General features: G+C 43.8%; 1 protein-coding gene across 2 annotated transcripts in view; it reads right to left on the bottom strand.

Annotated features, from left to right (window-relative positions):
* Window positions 1–9,923, bottom strand: part of TFCP2 (transcription factor CP2) — a 53,346-nt gene extending 43,423 nt beyond the window's left edge. Inside the window, exons 1-2 of one of the 2 annotated variants that reach the window (XM_089480712.1) lie at window positions 8,496–8,574; window positions 6,437–6,711 (exon numbers count right to left, since the gene is read on the bottom strand). In XM_089480712.1, coding sequence (XP_089336838.1) covers window positions 6,437–6,537 — 101 coding nt within the window. In that variant the 5' untranslated portion in view covers window positions 6,538–6,711; window positions 8,496–8,574. Of the gene's footprint in view, window positions 1–6,436; window positions 6,712–8,495 lie in introns of both variants that reach the window. The other variant, XM_089480704.1, reaches the window with a different exon arrangement.
* Window positions 9,924–12,313: the final 2,390 nt, after the last annotated feature.

Below are 12,313 nucleotides of genomic sequence, written 5' to 3'. Positions count from 1 at the left end.
CCTAACAGCAAGGCACCTTGGGAAATCTGGGAACCAAAGCCATCTGGAGGCTTGCGTTTCCAGAAGGGTGGCATTATGTGAAAGGAGTGAATTCGCAAGCAAAATGGACATGCAAATCCGGTAGTTTTGCGAATTTGCTCATTTCTTGATTCACCTCCCGTTCTCCCTGGATTCTGCCCAGATTGCGTGCAGCGTCATGTGATAAGCAGCTGCAAAGTTGTCCCTAATGCTTTGAATGACTCTGCATTGGCCCCATTTTAACCCTCCAATTTGTCCCGTGTGAAAGAGTCCACTGTCAAGAGAAGGCAAGTAGTCTATGATGCAACACAGGCTTTTAAAAGGAACACACAATAGTCTCAGCCACTCCCATATACACATATATTTTAACATTACTAGCTCAAAATGTACTTTTAACTGAAAGTGAAAAGTCACCAGTAAATTCCCACAATATTTAAGTGCAATGTTATTGAAGTAATTTGATTGCATATAGTCTCCCTTATCACCATTAACCAATTTGCAGATGAAATACAATTGATAAAAACCTGAAATGCCATAATCAAGAGCAGACCATTAAACTGAGTGAAAAGAACAGAAAGGCACTGGAGGGATTGATACCAGATACACTGTGGTCAGCTGTGATCTCTACTCTAGAGTGTGCTGGGGAATTTTTGGCCTTCTAGATGTTTTGGATTGTAACTTCTACAGTCCTCCAACACTGTCCATGTTGGCTGCAGCTTCTGGGAATTCAAGTCCAAAACTTCTGAACGGCACAAAGACTCTCACCCAGATCTAGGGCAATTGTAGGCCAGAATATACATTGGGCTTTACTGGCAGATCTGTGACAGATTTGTAAGAGTCCTGTAAGGGCAACATCTAAAAGTTTCTTTTGCAGTCCTGGTAAAGAAAACAAACTTCTGGCCTAAGCATGTGCTCAAAGATATACTTTAATTTTAAGTGTCTGTCTGCCTCAACAAACCAATGTGACAATACTTGGCTCTTGGTACGCGGGGGTGAGGGGGAATCTAATATTTAAACAAGTAGATGTTACAAAGCCTAATGTCTGCTGACCCCTCTCCTCCAGCTGTCAGACGTTATTATACTTTCAGGTCTCTGTGCTGACTAATCCCTATTGAAACTGAAGGCAGTTCCAATGAGGAAAAACTGGAAGGGATCTAAAGAAACCAAGATGAATGTCTAGGCCAAAAGTAATAAAATGAATTTCAGCAGGAAGAAATATATGGTACTACAGTTAGGCAGAAAAAAATAAAAGAAAAGATGGCAATAACAAGCTGAACATGAGTCAAGTGTGTAATATAGCTGCTAAAAAGGCCAATGCAATTCTAAGCTACATCAAAAGTATAGTGTCTAGACCTAGAAAAAGTAATAGTACTACAGTCGGCCCTTCTTATACACGGATTTTTTATACATGGATTTAAGCATACACGGTTTGAAAATGTTCAAAAAAAGTATAAATATCAAATATCAAACCTTGATTTTCCATTTTTTATAAGGGACACCATTTTGCTATGTCATTATATTTAATGGGACTTGAACATACACAGATTTTGTTATCCACAGGGGATCTTGAAACCAAACCCCAGCATATAACAAGGGTCCACTGTACTCTGTTCTGCCTTGGTCAGACCTCACCTGGAATACTGTGACCACAATTCAAGAAGGATGTTGACAAGCTGGAACATGTCCTGAGAAGAGCAACCAAATGGTAAAAAGTCTGGACATCATGCCCTATGAGTGACATGATAGCCATGTTTTAATGGCAAGGTCATATTGAAGAAGGAGCAACCTTGTTTTCTACTGCTCTAGAGACCAGGACATGGAGCAATGAATTCAAGCTACAGGAAAAGAGATTCCACCTATACATTAAGAAGAACTTCCTGACAGTAAGAGCTGTCCAACAGTGAACACACTGCCTCAGAGTCTCTTTCTTTGGAGGTTTCAATCATATTTTAGTTGTATCTTGTTCTAGTCTCACTGTAAGGTGCCTTGGGTCTCAAGCTGGGAGAAGGGCAAGATATTAATGATATAAACAATAAGCAAATCATGTGTACTGCTAAAATGGACCAGGAATAGTAGAATGATTTGGAGGATCAGGCAACATCAACAACTAGCCAGCATATATGTGGGCCTGGCAAAAGTTCTTATCATCCCTTTGATGGTTCTTGCTTAAAAAACCTTTATGCCACCTATCTCGGCCATGATAAAACAACATAGGTGAAAAAAAATTGGGATAATAGGGGAAGACTCAGACAACTGTGACTGACCATAACAGGGAGGAAGGAAAATGCAAAAATGTATGTATTTTAATGCTGTAAACCGCCCTGATCCTACGGAAGGGCGGTATACAAATAAAACATTTATTTATTTATTATTATTAAAAATGCAAACGGCAGGACAGGCAAACTTACAAAATGTTCCTCTTTAATATTACTACCAGTGACAAATGCACTAGCATGAAACCTCTCTTCTCCTCATGCCTTCAGCAGATGCATGCAAAAAGTTAACATCCCACCAGTGCCCCATTAAAAATTAAACAAAGAAGAAATATCATATGTATTCTCCCATGAGGTGTTGCACTAGAAACTAGTCTTCATAAGGCTATTATTTCTTTTTCAGATAATGTTTAACTCCTCCAGGTGTGTCTGACGACATGTATTCTTGTTGCTGACCATCAGTCAAGAAAGGATCTAAAAGACATATGGTCCAAGAACACAGTATGAAGTAAGCCTATCACTCATTTATCTATGACCTGTTACAGACTCCCAAAATAAAGCTGCTTCGGGTCTCTTTGGAGGTATGCTGTTTAAATGATCCTAAGAATCCGGAAGCTGCACCAAAGCTGCACTCCAGTGCTTAGGAATGCAGTGTGGCTTTGGCGTGACCTCCAGACTCTTAGGACTCATGCATCATTTAAAAAGCATACCTCCAAAGAGACCCAAAGCAGCTTTATTTTGGCAGTCTGTAACAGGCCTATGAAATGTGGATTATCACCAGGAAGACAAATCAAGCCCATACCTAAACTGAAACTGAAACTTTGCATCCAAACTGGGAGAACCTGAACCATTACTTAATTCTGTTGAACCCAAAACAAAAAAGAACTTTTACAACATTTTATGTTGCTAATTCAGAATCACCACCCCACTAATTTGGTGGTTCACTTACCAGCACCAACCATAATAAATCAAAGCATTATTCAATGAGCCCACTCATCCATAGTGTTAAACTACAGTTAGGTGTTATGAGAATGGACCCTTAGAAGCCACATGCTTCACCACAGCTCCTTCCTCTTATTCCTGGCTCATACATTACAGTCTTGGCCACCATTTTTACCAGTTCAAATAAGAAGTCAAACTATAGTTTGCACTTGCTAGGTAAAAAATTGAATCTAATTCTGACTTGTGATCCTGAGCTTGTAAGAAGCATAGATCATAGTATGGAATGCTTTGCAACTAAACAGGACTAGAAATCTAGGATAATCACACCAAGGCGGTACATGACCTCATACCTCTTCAGGGCTCATTTCTGCACTATGGTTGGTGTTACAGGCTCAAAAGTACGAGGGAATATTAAACAGTTGAGGCACAGAATCTTCCACACTGCCAAGGCTGGGAAACAGTCAGGATGGAACCTGCTGCTTTTAAGCTGAAATCCACCATGTGGTTGTTGTCAAGTCAAATTTTGAATTATGGCAACCTTAAGGCAAACCTATCATGGGGTTTTCTTGGCAAGAATTGTACAAAGGAGGTTTGCCATTGCATTCCCCTGAGGATGATAGCATATGATTTGCCCAAGGTCATTCACAGCCAAGCTGGGAATCAAACCCTGATCTCCCGAGTCGTAGTCCAACACTCAAACCACTATGCCATGCTTGCTCTCAAAATAATACCGTAAACATAAATGGGCTGAAGAAGAGGGTGGATGGAGGAAAAAGAGGACTTCACTAGAAGTGCACCTACCTATATTGCAGTGCTTAGTCAGTTCTGTAACTGATAAAAGAGCTTATTTGTAACTATTAGTCCAAATGTCAGAATACACACAAATATTAAAAGCCAAGCTCTTACAGAGATTCTGAATCAATACAGATTCTTTTTGGTGGCTTCACAGATATTACATGGAGGACAGAGGCTGCACAATTCACAGACAGATTCTTCTATGGAATTTTTAGAAACACCTGAAACATTATTATGTTAGAAGAAAAACAGGGAAATAGGGGACCCACACTTAGTGCTGTTACTATCATATTTTGTTTTTGCTTCCAAACTTCCCCAACAATTCAAATGTGCTAACCACACATTCACAGGTTTGTTCCAGTGTGGACTTTCACAACCACATTCTGAACCACTGCCATCTCTGGGTCTCAATACTACTTACTATTCATCCTCTTTGGGGGGGAGATATTCTGCATGTACACCGATTGATTACTTGCATCACACACAATGCTGACCCAAATATGAATGGCTTACCCCAGGTAAGTAAAACTGTCTGGAAGAAGGCCAAGGATCCAACAGTTATCAATACAGAGATTCAGCAAGCAATGCCTATAGTAAATTAGTCCTTTGGGTTCACTGGGGCTTTTGTTACTCTAGTTTATTTCTCACAGCACAATAATGGATCCTAGTATACAGGTTGATAACTACCATCCAAAGACAGGATAAATCACAAGTATTCAACAATGATTAGGGCACCCAATACTCTCTTCCTCATTGCCTCTCCTGTCTTATAAATTAATAGGTATTAAACATGGAAGTAAAATTCTATATACTTTCTAAGCAAAAGATTCCTGGGATTTACTCTTATTAAACAGATCAGACGCTCCATTATATTTAGAGCTGCGGAGTCTGGTGATGTCATTAACCATTAAGCATAAAGTACCAGCCACAGTTGCTCACAGCTTGTCATTCAAAAACACACACACACACACACACACACAGAGAGAGAGAGAGAGAGAACATATTTGCCTGTTTGGAAATCAAGACAGAAATCTTAGCTAAAGGGACTGTTCCCAGATCAATGAGAAATACGGTGAATACTCCTTATTATCTACTTAAGGAAATGGGATAAGGATAATTCAATTAATAAAGCATACTTGCTTCTAGCAAGATGGATGCAAAGTGGGCCTTGGCACCAGTACAACTAAGAGGGAACGAGGAACTAAGGTCCAAAACACACTACAGAAACAATCCAGTTTGAGACCGTTTTAAGTACTTTGGCTCAACAACAGGGAATTCTGGGAACTGTAGTGTTTGTGAGGCATGTAGCCTTCTCTGTCAGAGAGCTCTGCTGCCACAATAAACTACAATTCCCAGGATTCCCTAGCATTGAGCCAGGGCAGTTGAAGTGGTCTCAAACTGGACTATTTCTGCAGTGTGTTTTGGACCTATGTAAATATAAAGACCCCTGAAGATTATTTGCATGTTGCAGCAACAAATGAATGAAGCCTTGGAAAGTGTACCAAAATGAACTGGAGATCAGCACATAGTCCTTTTCTCTTACCTGGAACAGAGCTCTCCAAACAAGCAAATTTGTACCTTTAACTCTCGCCTGGAGATGACTCATGAAAACTGGTGACTTGGGGTCAGGCCCTAAGATCTGGAAACCCTAATTATATGCTCCACGCCCTAGAAAAGCCAGGTTTGTTGGTACTCAAGACATTTCAGGAGCAGCACCCCAACTGTGGAACTCTCTCTCTTGAAGGAGGTGGTCAGATTGGCTCATTCATTTCTTTGCTTTAGAAAACCCATAAAGTTCATTCTGTTCCATTGTGCTTTTAATTCTCTGTAACATTTATGTTGCTCTTAATTTCACCCTTGCTCTGAATTTTGATGTAAGCTTTTTTTCTTTTTTGCTCCTATATTTTTTGTTTCCAGGTTAGGTTGTTTCACTTTTATTATATCACCCTGCATGCTGGTAGGCAGAAGGTGCAACGTCTCACTAAATAAGCAGAAAATCCAGCACTAGCACTCCATCCACAGCAAAGAAGCATCAGGGGGTCAACTCAAAGAGCATGGTATCTGTTCCCTCCTTCCTTAAATGCAACCTGTCCACTTAAGTTGGTAGTTTCTGTGAGTGCACCCTATTGCAAGTAAACAAACAAACAAAAAAAATAGCAAAAGCAAGGCAGGCAGATACTGTAAATTTAGCATAAAGAGCACAAATACAGGGAGATTAAACATATATTAGATTTTTTTAATGTATTAAAATCATTGGCCCCAAAACAGAACGCTGCAGCACTCCACTTGAGACCACCTTCTAGTCTGAAGCACAGCCACTGATTACACTTTGTACATAGTTTTCCAACCAACTATGGACCCATCTGAAAGTGTTTCCATCAGGTTCAATCCTGTCAAACTAACCTTGTATCTTTTTTTATAAGGTCATTACCTTAGCAGATGGTGGGAATTATGTGGATGTCATTTACCTGGATTTCAGCAAAGCCTCTGGTAAGGTCCTCCATGATATTTTGATTAGGAAACTGATGGAAACACCATGAGACGAATCCATAATTGGCTGGAAAACCATGTTGAAAGCGTTGCCATCAGTGGCTGTCTGTTAAATTGGAAGGAGGTCTCAAGTGGAGTGCTGCAGGGTTCTGTGCTGGAGTTGATGCTCTTCAATATTTTTATCAATGATTTAGATGACAGGGTGGAGGGAATCCTTATCAAATTGCAGACTGTACAAAACTGGGAGAGACAGCTAACACATTGGAAGATAAGAACAGAATTCAAAAGAGTTTGATAAACTAGAAAAACATGGCTAAAGTTAATAAAATGAAATTCAAAGAGACAAATGTAAAATTCTGTATTTAGGCCACAAAAACAAATGCACAGGTATAGGAAGCAGGATAATTGAATCAGCAGCAGTAAATGTGAAAAGGACCCAGAAGTATAGTTTCTAAGTTCAGGGAAGTCATATCCCCCCCCCCTTTTATATTTTGCACTGATCAGCCTTATCTGGAGTACTGCATTCAGTTCCAGGCATCTCATTTTAAGAATAATAGACAAACTGAAGCAGGTTCAGAGAAGAGCAACAAGGATGATAAAAGGTATGGAGATGCTGAGCATGTTCAACTTGAATAGAAGACTGAGGGGTGAAATGATTGCACCCTTTAAATACCTCTAGGACTGCCACAAAGAGGAAGGTGCTTGCTTGTTCTTCTGCTGCCTAACAGGATAGAACTACAGTAGGTTTAATGATTAGAAATTAGAGGTAGGAAGATTTAGATTGAACATTGGAAGAAACCTCTTGACAATGAGAGTAGTTCGTCAATGGAATCAATTACCTAGCAAGGTGGTAGGGCCTCCTTCTCTGGATGTCTTGAAAAAGAGGCCCAGCAGCTACCTGCTGGAGATCCTGCTAGATTGGAGGTTGGACCAATGGTCCACAAGGCCACTTTCAACGCCATGATTTTACATAAGCTTCCAACATTTAACCAGTTGGTACAACAAGGTTATATAGTTAAAATTGACATAAGAGTATTTTAATGGTCCATACTGGTATGAACCCCTACTTTTGGGACCAGTATATTCTGCTTTCACATCTCCAACCATACAAGCTCTTTGCAGCAAAGAGACCTGTTGCTGTTATGTCTATACAATCCTGAGCAAAACTGCACAAAATAACAGCTCTATACAAAAAGTAAGTCTAGATTCAATGTAAGGATTGAATTATTATTTGTTTACTGTATGACCCACATCCCAGTAATTAATCTAAAGTTTTCAGAGTTTATTAAATCTGTCTACTTAATTTTATTCATCAGATCATTAAATGCATTTTGCAGTTCAGTTACACAGAGAAACCATTTCCACCGGATTAGAGTCCCTGGGAATGATGGGTGGATTTTAATGACGGGCCAATGCACTGTCTTGCCTCCCACTTTAGAGGAGCACCAAAAATGCGGCCACATGAAATGGGAGCAGATGGTGCAAACAGGAAGCAGCCCCTATTCAGAAGTGGTTTATAACTGTATCAAATGCTTGTCTTAATCCACCAGAGTCAAAACAGTTGGGGTGGGGTGGGATGAGAGAACAACCACAACCATTTGACACAAATATAACCAAGGCAGCTGACACCCAGATGAAAGTGGCACAAGCCCATCTCACATTCAGAAGATGGAGCAAGTTTGTTTTCTGCTGCCCAGAGCAATAGATTCAAGCTGCAGGAGAAGGGATTCCACCTCAACATTAGGAACAACTTCCTGACAGAAGAGATGTTTGACAGTGGGACACGCTTCCTCAGAGAGTGGTGGAGTCTCCTTCTTTGGAGGTTTTTAAACAGGGCTGGATGGCCATCCGCTGGGAGTGTTTTCATTGTGTCTTCCTGCATGGCAGGGACTGGACTTGATGGCCCTTGGGGTCTCTTCCAACTCTTATGATTCTATATTAAATCTTTCAGGGTTCAGCAATTTAACCATGCAAGGGACTCCATCCACCAGCCATCCCTGTATAAACAACTGGGGCAGAGCCACTTTCTTTACTTACCTCATGCTGTAGGCACCGGCTCCTAGCTCTTGGCCAATACCAGAGAGGCTGGCATCAAAATCCTGAACCAGGCCGGACTCGATGACTTCATCCGCCAGGGGTAGCTTCAGTGCCCAAGCCATCTTTGCAAGTCAGCAGGAGCTCACTGGTCACGACAGACAGACAACTCCTCCAGAATGTTCAATGCACACTAGTTTTGCAGGTCCTCAGATGGCACCGCTTTTCCAAAACAGCCCCATTTGGGACAACACAGCAGTAGAGGAGGGGGCCTGAGGAGGCCCACGAACTTCAAAGGGGACAGTCCCACCCCCACCCTTTGAAAAGCAGCACCACTGTAAAGAAACCCTGCAACCCTGGATAACCCCTTGTAGCAGACACTGGCTTCCTCCAGGCGCCCCAAGTAACTTTCTTTCCTGCCTCCAAGCCCTGTTTCCAAACAGAGTGTGTGAGGTGAGGCACGTGCTTCCACCTGAAACCACCCTCCCCAGAGATCTTGCTTGCCCTAAACTAACCCCACAAGGGACCAGTAGGTCCCCTTACACACCCCAAGAGTCTCCACCTTCACCTCAACACTCTCACACATATACACACACCCCAGTGAGTCTCCTCCTCCACCACTATCCCTCATACACACACACACACACCCCAATGGGCCTCCCTCCTCCACTACCACCCCTCTGTCTCTGCCCCCCCCTCTCTCTCTCTCACCCAATTAATCTCCCTCCTTCATTATCACCCTCTCTCTCTCTCACACACTTATCAACAATGAGTCTCCTGCTCTGCCTCCTCACACACAACACACACCAATGAGTCTTCCCCTTCACGCTCTCTCACATCTACCAACCAAGGAGTCTTTTCCTGTCTCCTCACACACACACATACACACCACTGAGTTTTCCCTGCCTCTCTTTCTCTCTGACACACACACACACACACACACACCCCTACCAACCAACCAAGGAGTCTCCTCACACTCAGACACACAACACCCCCAATGAGTCTTCCCCTTCTCTCTCTCACACACACATACACACTTCCCAACCAATGAATCTCCTCCTCTGTATCAACACACACACAGAGACCTACCAACCTCACCCCCCCAATGAGTCTCCCTCTCCGCCCTCTCCCTCCTCTGGTGCCCCAACTGGCCCTCCAAGGCAGGCCCCCTCCTTCAACCCCCTTGGAGCCAGGGTCCAGACCTCCAGGCCCCAGGCACGCCTCCCTCTGGCCACGGAGGGCAGTCCAGGCGCGCCCACCGCCCCGCCGCCGCCTCCCTGGGAAGCCTGAGGGGGCTGTGGTCCTCCTCAGCACAAGTGAGCACCAGCACTATAGGCCTGGGAGGCAACGCTCTGGGGAGAGAGCCTCGGCCCAGGAGCGCCCCCTTGGCCTCCAGGCCTCCTCCTCCGCCTCCTCCTCAATATGGAGGGAGAGAACTTGGCGGCGACATGCAGCAGCAGCAGCGGCAGCGGCAGCCCGGCCGGGGAAGCAAGGAAAACCCCGCCCCCTTCCTCCAGAGTTGTCCAATCAGGACTCGACTTTCCTGCTCCTGCTCTTCCTGCCAGCCAATCGTGAGGAGAGAGACGTCAGCGACTCCATAGGCTGAGACAGAGCTGGAGGCGGGGTTAAGGGGGAAGGGGCGGGGTTTCTGGGCTCAGCGGGCGGGGGAGGTTGAGGGAAGGTCCCTGAGGAGAAAGAATCACTGAGTTGGAAGAGACCGAAAGAGGCTCCCACTCCAGCTCCCTGCCATGAGGACATAGGCAATGAAAGCACGCCTGACAAATGCCCACGCAGCTTCTCTTTCCTAGAACTGTAGAGTTGGAAGAGGCCACAGGGGCCCTGACCCAGTCCAGCCCCCTTCTGCCATGCAGGAACTCACAACCCCCATTGACAGATGGCCATCCAGCCTCCGTTTGAAGACCTCCAGGGAAGGAGACTCCACTACCCTCCCAGGAAGGAGTGTGTTCCACTGCCGAACAGCCCTTATTGTCAGGAAGTTCCTCCTAATGTTCAGGTGGAATCTCTTTTCCTGTAGCTTTCATCCATTGTTCCGGGTCCTGTTCTCTGGAGCAGCAGAAAACAAGCTTGCTCCCTCTTCAATATGACATCCTTTCAAATATTTAAACAGGGCTATCATATCACCTCTTAACCTTCTTTTCTCCAGGCTAAACATCCCCAGCTCCCTAAGTCGTTCCTCATAGGGCATGGTTTCCAGACCCATCACCATTTTTGTCGCCCTCCTTTGGACACGCTCCAGTTTCTCAATGTCCTTTCTGAATTGTGGCGCCCAGAACTGGACACAATATTCTAGGTGGGGCCTGACCAGAGCAGAATACAGTGGCACTATTACTTCTCTTGATCTAGACACTATACTTCTATTGATGCAGCCTAAAATAGCATTGGCCTTTTTAGCTGCCGCATCACACTGTTCACTCATGTTCAACTTGTGGTCTACTTGGACTCCAAGATCCCTTTCACATGTAGTTTCATTCAGCCAGGTGTCACCCATCCTATATCTGTGCATTTTATTTTTCCGCCCTAAGTGCAATACCTTACATTTCTCTGTGTTGAATTTCATTTTGTTAGCTTTGGCCCAGCTTTCTAGTCTATTCAGGTCATTTTGAATCTTGATCCTGTTCTCTGGGGTATTAGCTATTCCTCCTAAGTTGAGTCCTCCTTCATTGTGTGGCTTCAAGTCATTTCTGACCTATGGCGGCCCTAAGGCAACCGTATCATGGGGTCTTCTTGGCAAGATCTGTTCAGAAAGGGTCTACTACTGACTAACTGCCCCTCAGGAGGCTGAGAGAGTGTGACTGTCGCCCAAGCTCACCCAGTGGGTTTCCATGGCTGAGCAGGGATTCGAACCCTGATCTCCAGAGTCATATAGTCCAAACTCTCAATTAAATGTATCACAATGACTATTGTCCAACATGGTGGCAGGGTGACCAAATGCCCTAACCTCAAAGGAGGAGACGTTCCTGCATGACAGAATGGGGCTGGAATGGAATTCCATAGCCTTGAGCCAGACAAAGCCAAAGCAGTGCCAAAGAAAGGTGGAGTAGAAAGAAAGCGATGCACAGATGGACACTAACCGCAGAGGAACCCAGCTTTATTTTGGACTTCTGCCCAAAATTCAGTTCGTATGCACATTGGCTCTGGAGTAGCTTCCATGGAAATTTCCAAGGCTCACTTAGGTCCCAAACACACTGCAGAAATAATCCAGTTTGAGACCACTTTAACTGCCTTGGCTCAATTCTAGGGAATTCTGGGAAATGTAATTTTATGAGACATTTAGCATTCTCTGTCAAGGAGCTCTGGGTCACAATAAACTACAGTTCCCAGGATTCCCTAGCACTGAGCCAACTGGATTATTTCTGCAATGTGTTTTGGGCTTTAGTGAACTGTGTGCACAGGGCCACATATATCCCTTGACGGCATATAATTTTGACCAGCATCTGATCATGTGAACTCATTTCATAAAAAGAAAGCATAATACAATGTATCTAATGTAACAGGACAGGTATTTGGGTGGCTTTATATAATACCTCATCTGGGAATGCTGCAGTCTCCAATGGATGCTACCCAGGGTGACCAGATATAATAACAGCAAGGGAGGACAAGGCGTCGCAAAATGTAGGACATTCAATAAAAGTGTGGGGCATTACCAAATAAAAGCTAAAAACCCTCATATAAATATCAGTTCATGCTTCTCAGTCATGCTCAAAATGGAGGACATTTTGAAATTCCTCGTGGACAGAAGGTTGAAATATAGGCTATCTCCTGGCAAACTGCCCTCATCAGCTGATGAACAGCAAAATCCT

This window comes from Sceloporus occidentalis, unplaced genomic scaffold, assembly GCF_023333645.1.
Source record: "Sceloporus occidentalis isolate IW3139 unplaced genomic scaffold, rSceOcc1.0.p SCAF_1, whole genome shotgun sequence".
NCBI lineage: Eukaryota > Metazoa > Chordata > Lepidosauria > Squamata > Phrynosomatidae > Sceloporus > Sceloporus occidentalis.
The sequence above is the reverse complement of the archived record's forward strand: the minus strand, read 5'-3'. Positions and strand labels throughout refer to the sequence as shown.